The 20,411-nt window shown below is 54.8% G+C and overlaps 11 protein-coding genes across 11 annotated transcripts; 5 read left to right on the forward strand and 6 right to left on the reverse strand.

Annotated features, from left to right (window-relative positions):
* Nucleotides 1-183: 183 nt before the first annotated feature.
* Nucleotides 184-1,552, reverse strand: RPL3 (60S ribosomal protein L3; the record flags this gene model as incomplete). The annotated part of the gene is made up of 4 exons (XM_064797486.1): nt 184-439; nt 497-1,170; nt 1,226-1,382; nt 1,461-1,552. 4 exons carry the CDS (start codon nt 1,550-1,552, stop codon nt 184-186), a joined length of 1,179 nt encoding a protein of 392 aa, XP_064663720.1.
* Nucleotides 1,553-1,842: 290 nt separating this feature from the next.
* On the forward strand, nt 1,843-3,752 carry RAD7 (UV-damaged DNA-binding protein rad7; the record flags this gene model as incomplete). The annotated part of the gene is made up of 2 exons (XM_064797487.1): nt 1,843-1,908; nt 1,959-3,752. The coding sequence occupies 2 exons, from the start codon at nt 1,843-1,845 to the stop codon at nt 3,750-3,752; spliced, it is 1,860 nt and encodes a 619-aa protein (XP_064663721.1).
* Nucleotides 3,753-4,307: 555 nt separating this feature from the next.
* LTR77_000221 (uncharacterized protein) lies at nt 4,308-4,832 on the reverse strand (the record flags this gene model as incomplete). The annotated part of the gene is made up of 2 exons (XM_064797488.1): nt 4,308-4,484; nt 4,551-4,832. 2 exons carry the CDS (start codon nt 4,830-4,832, stop codon nt 4,308-4,310), a joined length of 459 nt encoding a protein of 152 aa, XP_064663722.1.
* An 859-nt stretch (nt 4,833-5,691) lies between these two features.
* On the forward strand, nt 5,692-6,512 carry LTR77_000222 (uncharacterized protein; the record flags this gene model as incomplete). The annotated part of the gene is made up of 2 exons (XM_064797489.1): nt 5,692-5,734; nt 5,785-6,512. 2 exons carry the CDS (start codon nt 5,692-5,694, stop codon nt 6,510-6,512), a joined length of 771 nt encoding a protein of 256 aa, XP_064663723.1.
* A 537-nt stretch (nt 6,513-7,049) lies between these two features.
* LTR77_000223 (uncharacterized protein) lies at nt 7,050-8,438 on the forward strand (the record flags this gene model as incomplete). The annotated part of the gene is made up of 3 exons (XM_064797490.1): nt 7,050-7,209; nt 7,281-7,481; nt 7,579-8,438. 3 exons carry the CDS (start codon nt 7,050-7,052, stop codon nt 8,436-8,438), a joined length of 1,221 nt encoding a protein of 406 aa, XP_064663724.1.
* Nucleotides 8,439-8,470: 32 nt separating this feature from the next.
* LTR77_000224 (uncharacterized protein) lies at nt 8,471-10,306 on the reverse strand (the record flags this gene model as incomplete). The annotated part of the gene is made up of 2 exons (XM_064797491.1): nt 8,471-10,174; nt 10,265-10,306. The coding sequence occupies 2 exons, from the start codon at nt 10,304-10,306 to the stop codon at nt 8,471-8,473; spliced, it is 1,746 nt and encodes a 581-aa protein (XP_064663725.1).
* Nucleotides 10,307-11,145: 839 nt separating this feature from the next.
* Nucleotides 11,146-13,029, forward strand: LTR77_000225 (uncharacterized protein; the record flags this gene model as incomplete). Its single annotated transcript, XM_064797492.1, has 2 exons — nt 11,146-12,645; nt 12,697-13,029. The coding sequence occupies 2 exons, from the start codon at nt 11,146-11,148 to the stop codon at nt 13,027-13,029; spliced, it is 1,833 nt and encodes a 610-aa protein (XP_064663726.1).
* Nucleotides 13,030-13,355: 326 nt separating this feature from the next.
* Nucleotides 13,356-14,195, forward strand: RPL24 (60S ribosomal protein L24; the record flags this gene model as incomplete). Its single annotated transcript, XM_064797493.1, has 4 exons — nt 13,356-13,406; nt 13,652-13,795; nt 13,852-14,081; nt 14,135-14,195. The coding sequence occupies 4 exons, from the start codon at nt 13,356-13,358 to the stop codon at nt 14,193-14,195; spliced, it is 486 nt and encodes a 161-aa protein (XP_064663727.1).
* A 323-nt stretch (nt 14,196-14,518) lies between these two features.
* On the reverse strand, nt 14,519-16,381 carry LTR77_000227 (uncharacterized protein; the record flags this gene model as incomplete). The annotated part of the gene is made up of 1 exon (XM_064797494.1): nt 14,519-16,381. One exon carries the CDS (start codon nt 16,379-16,381, stop codon nt 14,519-14,521), a length of 1,863 nt encoding a protein of 620 aa, XP_064663728.1.
* Nucleotides 16,382-17,395: 1,014 nt separating this feature from the next.
* Nucleotides 17,396-18,790, reverse strand: LTR77_000228 (uncharacterized protein; the record flags this gene model as incomplete). Its single annotated transcript, XM_064797495.1, has 3 exons — nt 17,396-17,608; nt 17,655-17,715; nt 17,769-18,790. 3 exons carry the CDS (start codon nt 18,788-18,790, stop codon nt 17,396-17,398), a joined length of 1,296 nt encoding a protein of 431 aa, XP_064663729.1.
* Nucleotides 18,791-19,156: 366 nt separating this feature from the next.
* Nucleotides 19,157-19,835, reverse strand: LTR77_000229 (uncharacterized protein; the record flags this gene model as incomplete). The annotated part of the gene is made up of 2 exons (XM_064797496.1): nt 19,157-19,641; nt 19,787-19,835. 2 exons carry the CDS (start codon nt 19,833-19,835, stop codon nt 19,157-19,159), a joined length of 534 nt encoding a protein of 177 aa, XP_064663730.1.
* Nucleotides 19,836-20,411: the final 576 nt, after the last annotated feature.

A 20,411-nucleotide genomic window follows, 5' to 3' on the forward strand; every position in this document is an offset into this window, starting at 1 on the left:
CGAACGGAGACGAAAAGCGGTCAAAGGAACATGTAGAAGATTCACCTCACCGGGACGAATAAGTGGATGGTTTGAATGGTATCATTTTTCACGCTACATGCAAAAGCTCCCTCGGTACGAGGAGTTGATGCATGCTATGAACGCCTCGATTGTCCTTCCTCCCAGCAGCCGCAACGCAGCACCTTACACCGTCTGGACAAGATCCTTCTTGAGCGTGCCCAAGAACTGCTTCTTCTCCGCAGGCGTCTGGTATGCACCGTGACCGAATTTGCTGCTGGTGTCGATCCATTTGAGGTCGATCTTCTCGAGCGCACGACGCGAGGTGTGGATGAACATCGACTTGCGAAGAGTCATCACCCGCTTCTTCACGCCAGGCACAGAGCCCTTGAGCATGACGAAGTCGTTCTTGACCTCACCGTAGCGGACGAAGCCACCCATGCTGTGAAGATGTGTTAGCAATGATGTGGCGAACAGGAGAATGGTGAGGTGGGCTTACGGCGTGATCTGCTTCTTGCTGTGGTCAGACTCGGTGGTGGCGTTGGCCTCATCCTTGCCCTTGCCGATGCGGTAGACCTTGTGGTTGACGGAGGTACGGTGGTGGTAGCCCATCTGACCAGCACGAGCGACAGTCCACTGCACGTGCGACGGATGCCAGGCTCCGATACACGCAACCTTGCGCAGACCCTTGTGCGTCTTGCGAGGAAGCTTCTTGGTACCCCATCTGCTCGTCACACCCTGGAAACCGTGACCCTTGGTGACCGCGATGCAGTCGATCATCTCGTCCTGCTCGAAGATAGTGTCGATCTCGACCGGCTTCTCGAAGAGACCGTGGGCGAATTCGACCTTGTCGGCAACGGAGCCGCCGTTGACCTGGATCTCCATAAGGTGGGCCTTCTTCTGCTTGAGTGGGGTGAGGCCGATCTGGGTGTGGGCGAGGACGCGGACGACGGTGCAGTACTTCTTCATGCGTTCAAGCTCGCGGGTGATGCTCTTGCCGGAGTCATCGGAGTGCTTCTTCGCGTACTTGGTGAAGGCCTTCTTCTTGCTCTTGTACCAGTTCTTGTAGAACCGGCGCTTAATCTCGTCGGAAAGATGCTCAGCCCAGACAGTAGTCAACGAGCGGAGGCCGCGAGGAGTCTCGATGTAGCCAACCAGACCAACAACCATCATCTGTATTGTACGGATCAGCGCATGCCATGAATGGTATTGGCGCCAAGTCACGTACCGGAGGAGTTTCGATGACCGTAGCGGCCTCGACGATCTCCTTCTTGTGGTTCTTCGCACCAGGGCGGTCGAGGTCGCGCACGATGGTGGTCATGCCAGCCTTGTAGCCCATAGCCGCCGTGAGGTGCACCTTCTCTTTCGGGTTGTCCTTGGGGAAGCTGTATGGCAGGTGTCAGTGGTCATGTCCTTCACTTCCATATTCGAGATGTTCGAGGTTGGGTGTGTGGTATTCTCACCTCTTCACCTTTCCCCTGTGGCGCGCTGCACGCTTCCGAGGCAGGAAGGCCAACGAGCCATGGCGAGGCGCTTCGAACTTGCGGTGCGACATGGTGGGTGTTGGCGGATGTCGTTGTCGTGAAAGCAGTCGCTGAAGCTCAATGTTTGAAGTTCTCTCCAAAACTTGAGTGTGCCGCCAAGATAGGCTAGGCCAAATCGAGCCGAATGAAGATCGAAGATTAGATTAGATCGTGGAGCACGTTACTTTCATGTTCTCGCGTTTCGCGTGAAGGGGCCTGGCAGCCTGGTGGGGGTTTCCTTTTCTACATCTCTGCTCGAGAACCTCTTTCGGTCCCTTCATCACCACCGACGAAACCACCTTATCCTTCATAGACCTCCAGCATGTCTGGGCGACGAGGCGGCAACCGCATTCGCGGACCACAGAGTGCACTCACAGACTTCCTTGCGGTAGGACATGTGGCAATCATCCGGTTCTTGCAGATGCTAATCATGTCCAGGCCAACAACATCTCGGCAGCACAGATCCGCGACGACTACGAGCGTAGGAGAACGCAAGCCGAGGCACAGGCAACTGGGGGCGCAGAATCGTCAACCCAGGCACCTGGCGCATCGGCAGCTGAATCCCCTGTGGGAGAGACTGAGGAGCAAACAGAGGCCCGCACGAACAAGCGGAAGCGGCGCGAGAAGGATGCGATAGACAAGATCAAGAATGACAAGGCGTCGAAGAAAGGTCCTAAGAAAAAGCAGAAGAAGAAGCATGATTCGGACGACTCTGATGATGAATACGATGTTGCGCAGGACATGTACAGGAAGGCTCGACCAGCGCCAGGGCAGTTCGAGTACTGCGAGGTCTGCAGCAAACGCTTTACGGTCACACCATACAGCAAGGAGGGTCCAGATGGGGGTTTGCTGTGTACGCCTTGCGGGAAGGAGCTGGCGAAAGACATGAAGCAGGAGAAGAAGGCTGCGATGAAGCCGGCTGGGAGGAAAAGACGTAAGCTGGAAAGTGATAGACTGGATGGCATTGCGGCCGGGGGTGCGAAGTCGTTGATGCAGCTGTGCATCGAGAAAATTGCAGCACACCATGACGACGTCGAGGAGCTGGGCGACATTCCACCGACGGTCCTCGAACGGCTGAGTGAGATCTTCTCCAAGAAGCGGGTTATGAAGCCCAGGACCTTGCGACTCTTCCTCCGCGGCGATCTCGAAGACGTTGTGGTGCACGATGCCGCATATCTGGAGGAGGAGGACTATCACCAGATGTTTGCAGTGGTGCCCAAGATGAAGCGACTGGTGCTGGGCAACGCTTGCCAGATGAAGGATGAAGTCATCGACTACATGCTGGAGCGCTGCAAGGATCTCAAGCATGTCCATCTCTATGCGGCGAACCTGGTGAACGACAAGATGTGGCTTAGGCTCTTCCGCGAGCGTGGGCCGAAGCTGGAGATTATCAAGCTGAAGTGGCTGGACGCTTCGTTCGAGGATGCGGTAGTCCAGGAGATGGTGCAGTCCTGTCCCAACCTGGACCGCGTCAAGTTCAAGCTCTGTCGCAAGCTGGGAGAGGATGCTGTCGCTGCGCTGGGAGATCTGCCCAAACTGCAACATCTCTCGCTCCAGATCGGTCGCGAAGTCCCGAGCACAACCCTGTGCGAATTGGTTTCCAAGCGAGGTTCTCAGCTGCGGACGCTTTCGCTAGAGAAGTTTGTCGACGCCGATGACACCGTCCTCCAAGCCATCCACGACAACTGCGGCTACCTCAACAAGCTTCGCTTCTCGGAGAACGACACGGCAACCGACGCTGGCTACACATCCCTCTTCACAGAATGGCAGAACCCACCCATCACCTTCGTCGACGTCAACTCCACCCGCGACATCGACAACAACAACCCCGAAGGCCCGGAAGAAGCCATCGGCGTCGCTTCCTCCGGCTTCCGCGCGATGATGGCACACTCTGGCCCTGCCTTGAAACACCTTGACATCTCCAGTTGCCGCCACATTGAGCTCGGTGCGTTCATGGATGTCTTCAATGGAGGCCAGTCCTACCCAGCGCTTGAGCACATCAACATCAGCTTCTGCAATCGCGTGGATACGAGTGTGATTGCTGGCATCTTCAAGAGCTGCCCGGCGCTCAAGAAGCTCGTGGCGTTTGGGTGTTTCGATGTGCAGGATGTTGTGGTGCCTCGTAGTATTGCACTCATTGGCGTACCGAGGGCGCAGGATGCGATTGAGCAGTTTGGTGTGGGCATCGACGTTGACGAAGCGATCGGGAGGATGGTTGAGGTCGGTGCTTGAGATATGCGAGTGGCACATGTATGGTTGCTATGACGCGCTGCCCACGCCTTCGAGCATTGCATTTGCTATCATGTAGCTGCTTGTACAAGACAGTATCCACGACCACTGCTTCATACTATTGATCCTGTGACAGATGCTAAAGGGGCGTGCAGTATATGGCCATGGTGCTTGCTTCAAAAAGAGGAGAAGCAACAATACTGCGTTCCACCGCGCCTTTAGAATCAACAGCACTGCTAATCAATCGCTGCCTGCTATAACCAGAACAAGAAAAACCCAGAAAAGGGCAACAGGGTTCGGCATGCAAAGGCCTACGTCCCCTCTCAGGATACGATCGTACCACTGAAGCTTTGAACTGATCGATTTTAAACCAACCTCCCGAGCGATCGCTAGAAGAGGCTGATGAAGGTACGTTCTTCGAATCTAATATTCATGTTCCTCCGGTCGAAGTTCGGGAGCAAGACAGCATGTGATGAACGAAGGCATGTGACAGGCATGTGACGGAAGAAACGAGTGATAGCTTACGGGTTGGAAGATAACGCATCCCGTCTCATTACTTCAACTCTGCTCTCCCGATGAGTGTTCCTCTGACATCTTTTTGAGTTCCTGCACAACCTCATGCTCCCTACCCACGGGCACGAATAGGTGATCGTGATAATACCCGCTGACCGGATTGACTCCCATCCCTAATTTCGCCAACCTCGCGCTCACAGCCGCCATGAAACCTACCGCTTCCTACACACCCACACCAAAGCATCAACACTGCTCTCGAACAGAAAGAAGTACTCATCGAATACTCACCAAACTCGAATGCACATCCAACGTCACCTTCCTACACCGAAACGTCGCCTCCAGCCCGATCTCTGCGGCGACGTCTTCGGGTACCACGACAGTCCACCCAGCGGCTTCGCGGAAGAGCATTTGCACCGGGACGCCGATGAAGAGTTTGAGGATGTTGGAGAAGTCGGCTTCGCTGGTGGCGGGGATGGTGGAGTAGATGTAGGTTGTGGGGGATAGGGTTGGGTTGAGGGAGCGGAGGAGGTGGGGGAGAGAGGTGGAGCCGGAGGATGGTGTGGCAGTCATGGTATAGGACGTGCTCCAAACGGAAGGGAAGACTTATTCTTCAAGGTAGGAGTATTTTCTTGATGTGACAAGAGGAGAGTTTCGAGACGTCGGGTGGGGTCTTTGAGAACTTCGATCTGGAACACTTACCTCCATCTCGACGAGCAAAACAATCATCCTCAATGCCGCTCGTAAAAGTTGGGCTTGCCAGGGTACTGATGTGCTTCTGAGGGACTCTGCTGACACAGGGTTCCTTGGGAACATATCAACATGGGAGATCTTGAGGACATGAGCGACGGCCTTCCGTCCTAGCCCCGGGAATCACATCTCGCACCAACTTCGACCGGCAGGATTCCCTTTCCCCTTGTGTGCTCGCGTTTCCACGTAAGCTCACCAGGGCACCTCGCCCAAATCACAGAAAATTTACAAGAAACGAACGAAGAAACAACCATTCATCACCTGTTCAAAGCTGTTCCAAGGTTTCGGCTGGCCCCAACCCCTGTTGCTATTCGCGGATCCTGCGCCCTCGGAGGTTTTACTCGCCGACACAACGTTAGCTTTGGAATCCGCCAACGACCTCTTCGGCAGGGCTGGGTTGTGGATCGCTACGCGTACTGTTCTGATGAGCACCGCTGCGGTTGTGACAATGGCTCATGGCAACGGCCCCGTGGGCTTGGGTCCGCAAGGCTGGTTTGAGGGTTTGGATTCTTATGATGTTGCACGTCCGCTTCTTCCTTCTTACACACCTTTCTATCTTGTACTCCCTCGATTCTGTTCAACTTCGTTGTCTCGTGTTCCGGCTGAACTCGTATCCCCATAAGAGTAGAGGACAGTACGACATCGAGAAAGTCTTACTGGCGAAGGACATCTCTACTCCACGATGGTCCAAAATTTTGTACGGTCCAGCCTAATTCTGGCGCTAGGTACGACCTTCTCGTCGTCTTGGAGTAATCCGCAAGCTAACAGTTAGCAGCCTCTCTTGCGAGCGCCCAGTTCGGCGGACCTCCAAATGGCAACTACGACGGCGGGAACCCGTACTCGGATGGTGGAGACGGTGGAGACGACGGTGGCCGTCCAGACTTCGCCAACGGCTATTTTGGCGTACCAGGCAACATCAACACAATGGTGACAGCGCACGCCATTCTTGGGACTCTGGTCTTCGGACTACTCTTCCCATCTGGAAGCATTCTCATTCGACTCGGCTCCTTCCGTGGCCTGTGGCTCGTACATGGCATCATACAGCTTGTCACATACATCCTCTTCATCGCCGCGGCTGCGATCGGAATATGGATGGCTACCCACATCCGGATGATGTCCCACGCACACCCCGTCATTGGAATCCTTTTACTCGTCTTGATCTTCTTCCAGCCCTTCCTGGGCTTCATCCACCACTTCGCCTTCAAGAAGCACAGCAAACGCGTCATCTGGTCATACGCTCACATTTGGCTGGGCCGCTTCGTGATTACCCTGGGCATCATTAACGGTGGGCTCGGTCTCCAGCTGTCGAAGCGGATAGGCCTGTTTGCACCGAGCCAGGGAGCCATCATTGGCTATTCCGTTGGCGTTGGCATTATATGGCTCCTCTACGTGGCGGCAGCGATCTATGGAGAGAGGAAGAGGAGGAATGCCGCCGCACTTCACCGGGATCCACCTGCTTACAAGCAAGAGGGCGGCCGCGACAGCGACGTCCGATACGCTTAAGAGAGCCGACTTGTTGCAACACGATTAAGAATCTTGACAAGGAAAGCCGGACGCACGCTCACCGGTCTGACGCCTCGTTGCATGACCTCTGGACCAACTCTTTTCGAAGGTCTGATATCGCTCGCCGGTACCGTCACGGTTGAGGAAGCATCTCACGAGCCGTATGGGATCTTGTTGAGCTCTGTTGAAACCGAGATTGCCATTCTGTCGACGCAGTGAGAAGAATTTGGCGGCTCACGACCAGCTCGCAAGCGGCATGAGGGGCCGTTGTGCTACGCTGCCCAGCGGTGGGCAAGACCTGGTTGATTTCTCAGACTGTTTGAAGGTGGGATGGAAATAATATCGTGGTTGATTGTACGTAGCAGATTCACGAGATGAAGTGACGTTGTGACAATCTTCACGTGCTCCGGCCGCTCCTTCCTCATCGCGCGAAATGACGCTAGCTGCAACCTTAACGCGACCTCAACTTCACTGCACCGCGAAACACCAACAACGTGACGCTTCGTCGTGACACACTGTTGCTCCATGAATTACAAGATGGCCGAATCACTGGAGGAGCATGCTACTGCTGAACCGCCAAGCATCCGACCCAAGCTGCAATGCGTTCAGTTCCTGGAGACGCACTTCGAGCAGGGAGGAGTCGACAAGAAAGGCTTTGAAATGCTGTACCGCATGGTGGAAATGATGAGCGCAATAGGTGCCAAACTAATGAGCAAAACCCTACCATGTCTGGGACATTCGCTAACCCTTTTGCCCTTCTGTTTGCAGGTTGGGAGACACACCTCATCTTCCACTCAAAGATTGCGACGGGTTCATCTCTCGCTAAGATGGAGTACTATATCAGCTGCATGCTCCAAGGCTGCGAAGTCTTCCGTGCGAGTATGCAAGAAGCCGCACAGAAAGCTACGGATGCTTCCAACGCGCTCCCGGTCGTCGACACGAGCGGCAACACAACTGACGCGGAGCTGAGTGAGTGGCGGCAGAAATTGTGGTGAGTCGCCGTAGAAATCGCCGTGAAGGAATGCCAGGGCTAACATGAAGAGAAGGACGCTGCACGAGCCCTCAGGCAACGATGCAAAGCTCTTTCAGATGATCCTTGAGCACTTCGACAAGCATGCATACCTGCGATTGCACCGTCTGAGCATCCGCAAGCCAGCGTACGGGCTCGTGAGCTTGGTCTCCTGTGCCACCAAACTCTACGAAGCACTTCATAGGCTTTGTCAAGTTGCGCTGGAGGCCGACCGCCGGGTGATCGCGCTGCGAGAGAGGCTCCACAAGGATGAAGAGCTTACGGCGGCAATTCGAGCGCAGAAGCTTGCAGAATCGAGGGTGGAGATGCTGGCGCCGACCATGTATATGCCCCCCCTGGACAAGGCACAGTCACAGCCTCCTCCTTCTCTGAGCAAGACATTCAGCTTCGCTGAGGACGAGCTGAATCTCAGGCGGCACGCGCGGGCAGCGACGGTCCCCGACACTGACTTCACCACGTTCCAAGGACTCTCAACGATCGGCACAAGGCGGCACGGAACTCATATCCCTCGTGTCTTCACCGGCTCTTTCAGCCAACTGGAGACCGACATGCGCAAGATGCAGATCCACAAAATCAGGACCCCGGAGGAGCCCCTGGAGGTGAAGATCCGCGACTTTGGCGCTACGCCTCTGCTCTCGCCGTGCGACTCACCAACGGCATTCACACCGCTTCAGCGACGCGAGGCAATGGTCATCAGCGACACAGAGCTGCAAGACCGTGTTATCAACGGCGCGCTAGTCACCAGCCGTAGGCCTTCGACAAAGGAGCGAGCGCAGACCATCGACAGCTCCTTCGATCTCGAGGCCTGGCTGAAGCAGGACTCGGGCAAAGTGCAGTCTCCTGAGCGTGCTGAGGTGCGGCGTGGTGTTCTGCGGCACCGAGAGAATACTTTGTGAGAGTGGATGCCGGAGGCAAGTTCTTCAGTCTCTCACGGCTCGGCGCCGCCATCACCTGGGGTTAGGACGACCTTCGCTCTCGTGACAACTTTTCGTGTTTCGGAGATGTCACCTTCCTCGTAACTGAGCTTGGTGATGGCTGGGAAGGTAGAGCATCTAACAAAGCGCTCAGCACCGTCGTCGCACTCCTCAGCGACGTCGTCCATGATCTTGTGATCGAAAGGCTCCTCAGCCGAGGGAAGAACAAACTCGTACCGTGCGTGCTGCACCCGTATCAGGTGGGCAAGGGAGACGGCGCGGTGGATAATCGGTGTCAAGGACGACTGCCAGCTCTCGTTGTCCTCGCTGTCTGTCAAGGCTTGCAGAGTAATGCATATCATCTCAGTAATGCCATTCACTGCACTTTCAACCGGCTCCTTGATACTAGCTGACTGTCTCAAAGCATCGAACGTCGTCACGCGCCAACGATTGTACGTCTCTGCGTCCATAACAAATCGGAGAGCGTCCGCAGCTTGTCTGGACCGCCTTGCCCAGTCCCGCTGTCCTTTCAAGCCGTAGAGATACGGCTCGCCAAAGACTTCCATCAAATGGCATGCCACTGTTGCCTGGTAAATCGCAAACCTGGCTGCTGGCTCGAATTGCCGATAGATTGGTTTGAGATACTGGACTTGCTCTGGCTCTGCGACCTTCTCGAGCTTCATACACATGTCCTCCGATGACACCTCACTCTTGACCCGCCGAAAAGTGTTGACGACCCAGTTCTGGATATTATGCTGGAGAACACCAAAGTCTTCAGTGAAAGTCGCATCGCTGACTTCGGTAGTGCCGCGTGTAGAGGCCGCAATGCTTTGCTTCAAGTCTACAAGCTGCTTCTGAGCAGTCGCGGCCTCTTCCTGTCGTTTTTGTGATTCCTCTGCCATCGTCACCATCCGAACTCTTGCTTCAGCATCGAGCTCAGTAAGTCTCTTCTCCAGCTCGGCTCGCCATCGCTCATCACACTCTTGCAAAGCACCAGTCATCTCTTCATGTTCGTCTTCGAGACTCGTTACTCTCTCCTCAAAAGCAACACGCATCTCCTTTTCCTTCTCTAGTTGTTCTTGCAGCCGAGCGAGTTGAGACTGCAGGTTCCCAGCACCCGTAGCTTTGGCCTCAGCAGCAACACGCATGGCCTTCTGCGTCTCCAGCTCCTCCTGCAATCTTCCGATCTCAATCTCATGATCTTGCTTCTGCTCAGCCGCCGATGCGGCAGTGGCGTCACTGACACTGTTTTCAGAAACAGTTCTTTCCTCTTCCAACGCAGCACGCAGCTCCTTCTCCTTGCTCAACTCTTCCTTCAATTGTGCGAGCTCAGCTTCATATTCATGTTTCTGCTCTTCCGTCAAATCTCGATTCTTCTCGCTGCTCACCACCCGTTTCCTGGCGGCGATGGGAGCGCTATCGGTTGCAGGACTATGCTCGAAGGCTGCCCTTAGCGAGGCAAACTTCGAGCTCGAGCTCCGCATTCCTGTCTGGTTTGTAGTGGACTTGCCACTCGATGTCGGCCTATCATAGCCATCACCGCTTCCAGCGACCTGCAAATGACTATGTGAGGACTCGGGGCGGCTTTGATCGTTCGAGGTGGACGGTGTCTTGGACCCGTCGGCCGGGGACATGCCATCCTCACGAGCTCCGTTGACGGCAGCTTCGTTTTCTGCCATGGCCGCTCCGTCGATCTGCTCGTCGGTGGACTCGAGTTTCTGGCGGACAATTGTCATGTTGTGGACAATTGTTGCTCGCACGACATTTTATGGATTGCTGTAGGTCGTTGGTTCCGCGAGACAACTCACCGAGCACATTGAAGAGCTCGAGCAGCAGTTCGTCCGATGCATGGTGTGAGCCTGACAACTTGCTGTAACGGCAATCCTGTCAGTGAGGCTAGACTCGCTGTCCATAGAAACCCTGCAGTTACGGATAAATGCTAAGCTTCTCGTTACAGATTACCACCATGCTTGGACACGAGTCAAGTATGGTGTCCGAATGGCGACAACCCTTTCTCCAGCAACGCAGTTCCATTGTCACAACGCTCTTTGATGCCGGCGTAGAATCACAATTGTTCTTCTCAAAACCTGTTTTCGAAGGACTCCAACCATCATGCTGTCCTTCGAAATTTTGCTGCCCGCCTTGCCCGCTTACATGGCATCGGAGAATACTGCTCAAGCTCCTATTTTTGGGTCGACGGCTCCATTTCTCCAGATCTGCCAGAGTCAATCTCAGCTCAGTCCACTGGCGAACCCTGTTCAGGCAAGCCACAGGTAATCACAATTCACTCCTCGGAGTCCGACGTTGCAAGCAGGGCGGCGGCACAGGCGTCATTTGCAACGGTCGCGCTCACGATGGGGAGCTGAGAGCAATGCAATGGTCAGCCCCCATACTGCCAACTTGATTCCTACGCGCATCTGTTTCTCTTGTGTACTGTATAATCAGCATAATCTCATCCAGGCTGCGTTGGTAGAAGGAGCAGGCATCTAAACGATACTCAATAGCAGAACCCCAGTGCGCGACACGATACCATTGAAAACGGTCGCCGTCCCACTTCGAAAAAGTTGGCTGGACTTTCTGTTCCACAGCGTCATTGTGCTCGTTCGCAAACCGCGTGGATGAGAAGCTGGCTATACTTTCGAGCATGACCATCAGCAAGCCGAGCCGTCAGTCGACTGGGACAGCAAGCATGAATGGTCTACAGAATGGCCTCGATCGCATGGACCTCACCAATGGCTCTCCACCTCAGGACAAGCTGATCGTGGGCGTGGACTTTGGCACAACGTACAGCGGTGTCGCAGCGGCGTACAGCGCAACTCCAGACGATGTCGATATTATCAAGACGTGGCCTGGAGGCAATGGCATCACATCTGACAAAGTGCCTACCGAGATCTCGTATGACATGAAGGAGCCGGTGTCAGAGGGAACGAATGGCACCAAGGCATCACGACAAATACGATGGGGTTTCCAGTTCAAGCCAGAAGAGCCACGATTGCGTTGCGTGAAGTTGTTCCTGGATCGCAACCAGAAGCTACCGCATTTCGTCTCCCCGCTCGAGACGGCAGCACAGCTCCGGAAATGCGATCGAACGGTCATGGACGCTGTGTCGGACTACTTGACCAAAATCTACGAGCACACCATGGAGACATTGACGAGGCGATACGGGGAGAGCTTCATGAGCACGACGGAGGTGGATTTCGTGCTCACAGTGCCGGCGGTATGGAGCGACGCAGCGAAGAATGCGACTCTACAGGCGGCAGAAAGAGCAGGGATGGGGAACCGACACGAGCTGAAGTTAATATCGGAGCCCGAGGCTGCGGCAGTATATACGCTGAAGACGATCCAGCCGAGTGGGCTGAAGGAGGATGACAGCTACATCGTCTGCGATGCTGGCGGTGGGACAGTTGATTTGATCGGATACAAGGTCACTCAGGTATTGCCATTACGGGTCGAAGAGAGTGCTGTTGGGACCGGTGGGTTGTGCGGGTCGGCTTTCCTGAACTACCGGTTCGAAGACCACGTCAAGGAGCGGATAGGACCTGAGCTGTATCAAAGCATGCGTGAGAAGAAACCCAAGACGTGGATGATGGGTTTGCGGTACTTTGAGGAGTTCGTTAAGCGGAACTTCAACGAGGAGGAGCATAACGAGGTGAATGTGCCCTTTCCAGGTCTGCCGGATGATGAGGAGGCTGGGCTGGAGTCTGGCTTTCTGATCATGACCGCTGATCAAGTCAAGACCATATTCGAGCCGGTCATCAGGCAGGTGGTCGAGCTTGTGGAAGGGCAGGTGATAGCCATCAAGGAGAAAGGCGGCCGGGTGTCTGGTATTATCCTTGTTGGCGGTTTCGGACAGTCAAATTACTTGTACACACGGCTGAAACAGCACTTCAACTCCGCCCCGCCGCCGGCGTACTCTGAGCAACCGACACATGCCATTGCGAATGCACATAGCTCCCAGCAAAGCGTTGAAGTGCTCCAGCCCTTGCATGCCTGGACCGCTGTTGTGCGAGGTGCGGTTCTCAGAGGAATCGAGGGCAGCTTAGTGGAGAAGCGAAGAAGTAGATGGCATTACGGCACCAGCTACGCCACTGTTTTTGATGAGGCGAAGCATCCGATGGAGGACCGGTATTGGAGCCCGCTGTGGGAGCGGTGGATGGTCAGCGATCGGATGCAATGGCATGTTCACAAGGTTAGTTCGCACACAGGAGATCAGAAAGGAGACAGCTAACGTGTTTCGCAGGGCATGCCCATCTCCGCTGACGCACCCATATCCTTCCACTATACGCGCAACTTCCGGCCGGGCCAATCGTTAGTGGTGGAGGACGACCTGATCGGCTGCGACCATGATGATGCTCCAGATGCCGTGACAAAGGACTTGGTCAATGTCTGCACGTTGACGACTGATCTCAACGAGGTACCAAAGAGCCTGTTCACGCGGCTCACCACGACCAAGGGCATTGAGTTCGACAACCTGGACTTTGAGTTGCATATGAAGATCGAAAGTGCGAACTTGGTCTTCGAGCTAAGGGTGGACGGGATCAAGTATGGCACTGTTGCTGCTGAGTTCCATTGATTGAGCGATGTGGGAGAACGCCAACTGCTGGGTTGGAGGTAGCGGACTGGTGTGGAGGTTGGATTGGAAAAATGGATACCCCTGGAAAAGGCGCTCGCGAGGCCATGTTGCATTGTACAACTAGCGAAGCGTGTATGTAGTCGTAAATGTAATGTTGAAGTGTTGATATTCTGGAGCGCAATGATCACGTGATGTCACTAGATCTCGGCTAGTCCCGCTATCGCACATCTTGGCGTGCCATATTGAACCTCGAACTTTCAAACTATCGAACAAAGGCGACGAAGCCGCACCGACTCACACACATCCAGCGATATCGAGTCGGCAACATGCGTACCTACGACGACACCTTCTCCGGTGCGAAGATCTACCCAGGAAAGGTATGCCTACCCTCTGTCCCCGCGGTGGATGCATGACGAGATCGAAGGACATGGGTGGACGACGTCGAGACATGCAAGCAAAGAGGCGGAATGCAGTATATGAGAGGCTATGTGTTTGAGCAGAATCCATGGCGCCGAAGGCGAGGTCACGGCGATATGAAGCTTGCATGTCCGAAGCAAGAGGAGAATGCAACAGCGAAGCGACGGGTGCTATGGTATCGCGCAAAGGCTAATACATGCCACAGGGCAAGATCTTCGTTCGCGCAGACAGCAAGATCTTCCGCTTCCAGAACGGCAAGAGCGAGTCCCTCTTCCTCCAGCGCAAGAACCCACGCCGCATCGCCTGGACTGTCCTTTGCCGTAGGCAGCGGAGAAAGGGTATCTCTGAGGTACGATGAGCCTTGATCAAGGTGGAGGAGAGCGCAAAATGTTAACATGACCACAGGAGCAAGCCAAGACCCGCCGTCGCCGTCAAGTCAAGTCCCAGCGTGCAGTTGTTGGTGCCTCTCTCGATGTGATCAAGGAGCGCCGCTCCATGCGCCCAGAAGCCCGCGCTGCTCAGCGCTCGCAGGCGACAAAGGAGGGCAAGGAGAAGCGTGCCGCGCAGCAGAGTATCAAGAAGGCAGAGAAGGCGAAAACTGCCGCCAGCGCAGCGAAGGGGCAGACCACTGGACGGTATATCTCCCTTTGACTGGTCCTACCTTCGACAGTTGCTAATGTGAGCGCAGTGTGGTTGGCAAGCAAGCCGCGAAGGGAGCCAAGTCGAAGCCCATGCCGACATCTCGTTAAACAACTTCTGGCGGTGGCAAGGACTTCTTTTGGTGGAAATGCATGTTGTCCAGTATCGTGGCTCGTGAATGCCTGATATGCCGGTTCCACAGCCATGGAGTCACTCAGGATGTCACGTAGACGCGGCAATGGAATGAAATGCATTCAATCACACTTCACGAGTTCTTCCCACGCTCAAATTTCCTCTGATCTGTGTACGGCAGGTGAATGACGAGGACCGGCGAGTGCAGGGGCTCACGTAGACCACGCAAATGATGAGTTTCGACTTCGAAGCTGCGCTTGGTACAATTTTGCTGGCTCACAAACGCTAGACTCGACGGCATCTACATCATGCCAGCTTTCTCCATATTCCCAGTTCTGCCCTCTTTACCGCCGCGTCCTCCGCGACCACCACCACGGCCCCGCCCTTTACCTCCACCACCTCGACCTCGCGGTGCACCACCACCTCTTCGATTCATCCAGAAGTTGATCCGAACCAACGGCTTCTCCACCCACTCCACGCCGGTGAGCCCAAGCCGCTTCTTCTCCTCATCCGGCATCCGCCACGCCTGGAACACGCCCATCACATCCTCCCTGTTCCCCTTCTCCCCATTAGCACCCCGACCTACATCCCGCAGCTCCGGCACCCAAGCGCGAATATACTCGCCTTCGGGATCATAGTCCAGCGCCTGCTTCACCGGATTGAACACTCGAGCGTCACCGCGCGGGTCATTGCCCACTCCAGAGACGTACTGCCAGTTGCCCCAGTTGCTCGAGACGTCGTAATCCACAAGATTGGCTTCGTACCATTCTGCGCCGATCCGCCAGTCGATGCCGAGATGCTTTGCGAGATAGGACGCCACGTTCTGCCGCGCGCGGTTGGACGTCCAGCCCGTGAGGAAGAGCTCGCGCTGTGAGGCGTCTATCAGACCTGTACCGGTTTTGCCACGTACGAATCGCTCGATGGCTGCTTTGGTGTCGAAGTCATTCGTGCCGTTCTTGTTCTTCTTGTTCGTTGAGTTGGAGAACGGACTACTGGTGAACTTCTCCCACGCATCATCCATATGCCTGTACCCGTCAAGATAGAACAACCTCGTACCGAATTTCCGCGTGCAGAGACGCATGTAATCGCGCCACAGCAGCTCAAACCGCACGCCTGCTGTGCCTTTGCTCTCGCCTTTCCCGTAGCCCGGGGCGTCCTTTCCAAGATCGGTTTTGCCGTCTTCGAAGTCGAGCATCATCCAGTGGACTTGGCGGGAGGTGATGACGCCTAGGGAGAGCCAGGCGGCGAGTTTGGTGCTGAAGTCGAGGCCGAGGAGGCCGTTGCGAGTATCTTTGTAAGTTGTCATGGCGCCGGATTCGAGCAGGTGTTTGACTCGTTGAATACCTGCGGAAGAGCCGCCATTGAAAGGGTGGGCTGATTGGACGTCTTTGGGCATGCTCGGCATGTCGGAGAATCCGCCGTCGGCGGGTAGTGGTTTGTGGAGAGCGGAAATTGTGGCGTCTAGGCTGTTGGGAATGCTGAAGGGGCCATGTTGCGGCGGGATGTGATCAGGGAGAGGAGGAAGACAGTCTGGCTTCGGGAGCTGTTTTCGTGGTGCTTCACGCAATGGCTCAACTGTCTTCCTGAACTGCGTGAACACGTCTGAGAGGTCTGCTGGGTCCTGGAACGGGAGGTCGCGATCATCGACGAAGTACTTTTCATCGGTCCAGAGTTTGAACTCTTTGCCATCATCCCGGACGAGGTCTTTCACCTCCTTCTCCTCGATCTTCTCCTCCCAGCCTTCCTCACTCGTCATCCATAGGCCATGGACTTCAACGTCGTCCTGCTGCTTGAAGCCATCCAGCAATGATTTGACGACATCCTGCATCGTTCCCACTCGAATCTCCAGCCCGCTGCCAGTCTTTGACAGATCATCTTTCAGATCCCATACTGACTCCGCGAGGAACTTCGCGCGTAGCCTCCCGCATCGGAAGAAATGGCCAACTTCGCTCCGTGCTTCCTTGTACGGTGATCGCTGGTCGTCCGAAGCGAGGAAGCCGGATACTTCGACCTGCGCTGCTGGAAAGACATAGACCGGCAGTAGATGAGTGAATGGTTTCTGCGACTGGCTGTTTAACTTTCCGATCTCGTGGAATATGGGATTGTCGGCCAGCCGGAGATCTCGTCGCAGGAGGTATATGAGCACGCGAGAAGATTTGGGCATTTTTAACAGATTGCTTGAGGCTGTTCCTTGGGATCAGGTAGTGTTGCCTCTTGCTGCAACAACAAGGTACTCCACGTGTGGCGTGCCAGTAGTGTTCCTGGAGTCAGTGCAGCCTTGGTTGGATCAATGATTCATCAACCCAGCGCTGGAAGGGGCTTGGGGTAGCGTCGGTATAGTCCCCGTTTTCGAAGCGTAAATGCAATGTTAGACCTTCTGACGAAGATTTTTAGAAGATGGACGACAGAGAAGACCAAGACGTTGTGCCGGACCTGTGTCCGCCCAAGGTGCAAGGTACCTACAAAGCGCGGCTGGGGTGTGCTTGGGAGGCGGTGTATTAAGTCATATCTCAGAACTCACAGCTCGAATCTTGACACCCACTCGGAAGCAACGCAGCGATGGGATCATGCCACCGGAAACATGTCAGCAGGGTGCAACAGTGGAATGGCGGCGGGTGGAGCAACGATGCGCAAACTCGTGAAGAGAGTCTCCCGACAGCAGGCGGGAATAAGCTGGCACAAGATCCTAGCGGCTAGTCACGGTCCACAGTGAAGAGATGATTCGCGCGGAGGAAGTGTGGTTGGATCGGTGTGACGATGGCTGCAAGGGCCAAGCGTGCCACAATCTAGATTGGCGAGCTTTTTCCGATCGACGAGATCGATGAGATCTGGCATAGATCTGTGCCTGTACGACTCGTGCAACATCGAAAAGAGTGGAGTGGTTTCTTGAAGATAACTTTCCTTGTAACTTAGACGCGGCAAACGAAAGGCTTGCACCTTAATAAACCGCAAGTTTCTGGCGAGTATTGTGGAGGGCATTGATCAAAAACAGTAAACGTCCTTGAGTAGCCTATCTAGTTGCCAACACCGTCTCAGTGGCATCAAGCAATACCAAGAGCTTCCTGGGCAACTCCTTCCGTGGTGTCATACCGTACGACTGCGTAACAAGGTGCGTTGATGTCCAGGTGCCAACCGATTCTGAGAGTGGATCTGGACGCACCATGCCCGCTCCGAGCATTTAGACTGGCGAGCCGTGAATCTCAGAGGAGGCATGGCGATCCTTCTGAGACTGTTCGAACGGTCCAGAGTACAAGAAAGCAAGTTTCGTCGTCTCGAGTCCTGCAGCATCGATTGAAAAACCATAGTCGACTCTCACATCACCCATGGCTTTCGCGGCGTCACGACCGGTGGAGTTCGAGTCGCATGCGGCAAGCATGGGCGCTTCGAAGGCCTGACGTTGTTAGCAGTGCCTGATGTTCCTTGTTAGGTGTGCTCACTTTTGCGATCTCCAACGGCGAGAACGACACCGATCGTCCTAGTCTCCACCATCCCCAGTAGCTGCACGTCAACAATTAGCAGTGTATCACAGACTTGGTACGTTCGAGACTCACGCAGGTGCCACGAAACAGATACAAATGACCTCAACCAAAGCTGCACCAAAGAACCACCAATAGTCAGTCTGAAACACATTCAGCTTCCCAACCTTGTGCCCAATAGCAGTAGTCCTCGTTCTCGCAGCGACCCCTGGATCCATTCGCGGTTGCAGATCCTCAATCTGCTCATGTCCTGCAATGGCGCCCGTGTAGACCATTAGCTTATTGAGCTCTGCAAGCATGTCCGGCAGCGGATCGTTGAACGACGGGCACTCGCCGTTCGTGTTCTGAGCATACCGCATGTACAGAGGTTTGTTGGACGTGAGCCACTGCTGCGCCCCTCTCTCTTTGTACGTAGTCATTGAGCAGCGCCATGCCCCCGTCAACGCACCGACCAATCCACCGAGCGTCGAAGGGTAGGCTTGGAAGCGAGGATCGATGGTCATGTTGGCATGGGTATTGTTGGCGAATGCTATGATACGCGGCGGTGTCGATGTATCAATCGTAGATAAGTTGGCTTTGATTGAGATGTTGTACTCGCCAATTGCGGAGTGAAGCGAGCAAGAGGTGTAGTTGTAGGTTCCAGCGCATTCCGTCGTAGTTGAGTAGCCTGTGAAGAGCTGGATTGTTTCGTCCTCGCCTGGTGGAGCCACCAGCACGTTGGCTACAAGAAATGCTTGCCGGTCTAGCGGACCTGCTGTAACAGACGGCTGTCCTTTGAGTAGTCCCATTGAATCGGTGTAATTGACCGGCACGGCGTGCGAGGTGCAGTCGGTGATGGCCAGCGCTGGGGCCTGGATCGTAACTTCGCATTCATCGTCACACCCCGTGACCATCCTTGGGATCGGCCTGTCCGCGTAATATAAATGCTCGACCTCGTTCATGTTCCTAGTGTCTAATCCCCATATATCGTTCGATACATGGGTCCCATTGACACCCGGCATAGTCTCGTTGAACAAGACGTTATAGTGTGTGCCATAGCCGATCAACTCGCTTGTCTGCCACACTCCGCTGTAGCCAGTTGGAATCTCCTGGGCCATGACGACTTGAAGATGTACGGGGTCTCCGGCAGAAGAGGTGGAGAGTACGGAGGTGCTCCGCTGCAATAGAGGTCCGTCTATGATCACGATCGTGGAGAAGATGGTGGCTAAGCCAAGCATACCAAGATGTCTTCCGGCAGTAATAGCTCCCCTGAGGGTGGTCCCAGAACGCCAGTCGTAGTGCAACTTAGCGAGCGTAGAACCAGCTCTGGCTCTTGTCCACCATGCTATCACCACTCCTTGGATACCTAATGCTCTTAAGTAAGCAGGTGCAAAACTGTTGGCATCGAGTAACTTACAGGCGTATCGCATCGCCAGGTTCGCAACTGCGGTACAGATAGCAAGGTAGATCGAAGGCTCAACAGCCTATGCGCTAACAGCTGCGGCATCAGAAGCCGCAAGCACTCCGAGAGATACTGCTATGCTTCCAAGCGCCACTACCATTGCAAATATACCAGACAGCGGCCCTGCTCTCATCAATGCAGGCTTCCAACGTCGGAGCTTCGGAGCATGTGTCGGTGACACGGTTGCTTGATAGGCTGTAGCATCCGAGCTGGGGATGGATGTTACTCCTTCTGCTGCGCCTGACGTATACCATTGCTGAGCAGCCAGAGTCGAAGCACTCGAAGGTGGTGGTAAGCCCGTCGTGACGTCTTCAAGCCTCTGTGCATTGGTCTCAACCGCCGGAGGAGGTTCGAGGACTCCGTGGTCGCCTCCCCATGGAGCGGGAGGCCCATCGTGGTCCGGAGAAACTTCAAGAGATCCCCTGCGAGCAGCTTGTACGTCGTTGGCTTCCATGGTCGTGTTCATCTTGGGTGAGTAGATGCCTCCTCCGAGATTGGACTTGTGGTCTGAGCAAGTGAATTGCGCTCGCCACCGCTGGCATATATATGCGAGTCAACAGCGGACAGCCAAAGCATGGAGCTGTTACCAACAACATCATTGCTGCGCTCAGCTTGTTGTGGTTGAGGCAGAACTATCTCCATACTTGCTTACCTGCACAGGAGGCGGCAGGAGTGCGCCATGGCTTGCGATACCTGTCCATCTTAAGTATGCAGCCAGACTCTTGACGCATGTCCCCGTCACGTCGACGCAGGCATATGTTGGCAAGTGGTGCCAGGGTGTGGTCAACGGTCCCCGGTGAATGCATTCTATGCCTCTGCGGACCGCACAGTAATCAGATGTGCGGGTCTTGAGTTCCAACAGTGCCTCACATGCCATCTGTCCGGCGCTTGCTCGAGTGGACGGCGTGGATTGCCGTGCGTGAGGAAGGGCTTTGCGGGCCATTCGTCACACGGAGATACCCAGGCTCATCCACAATCAGCAGTTGGCGGTGAGTGTCAAGAGTGTTGTGGCTTTCTACAGCATACACCACCGCTTCAGATGATGCCCTGGAGCCACCGCAGTAGGTGTGTTGAAGCGAGGTTGAGGCACAAACATTCAGCTCTGGCGAGACAGTCGAGTGCAGTGACGAGAGTGGCTGCTCAAGTAACCATACGTAGTAAGCGAGAAGGGGAGAGAAGACATCAAAAGGCTAACTGTTCGACAATGAATGAATGGCTCTTGATGTAAAGAGTTGGTGTTGGAAAGTCAGGTATCGATGCAAGTCTGATGAATCAGG

Source organism: Saxophila tyrrhenica (assembly GCF_035928015.1).
Source record: "Saxophila tyrrhenica strain CCFEE 5935 chromosome Unknown scaffold_1, whole genome shotgun sequence".
In the NCBI taxonomy this organism is placed as follows: Eukaryota; Fungi; Ascomycota; class Dothideomycetes; order Mycosphaerellales; family Extremaceae; genus Saxophila; species Saxophila tyrrhenica.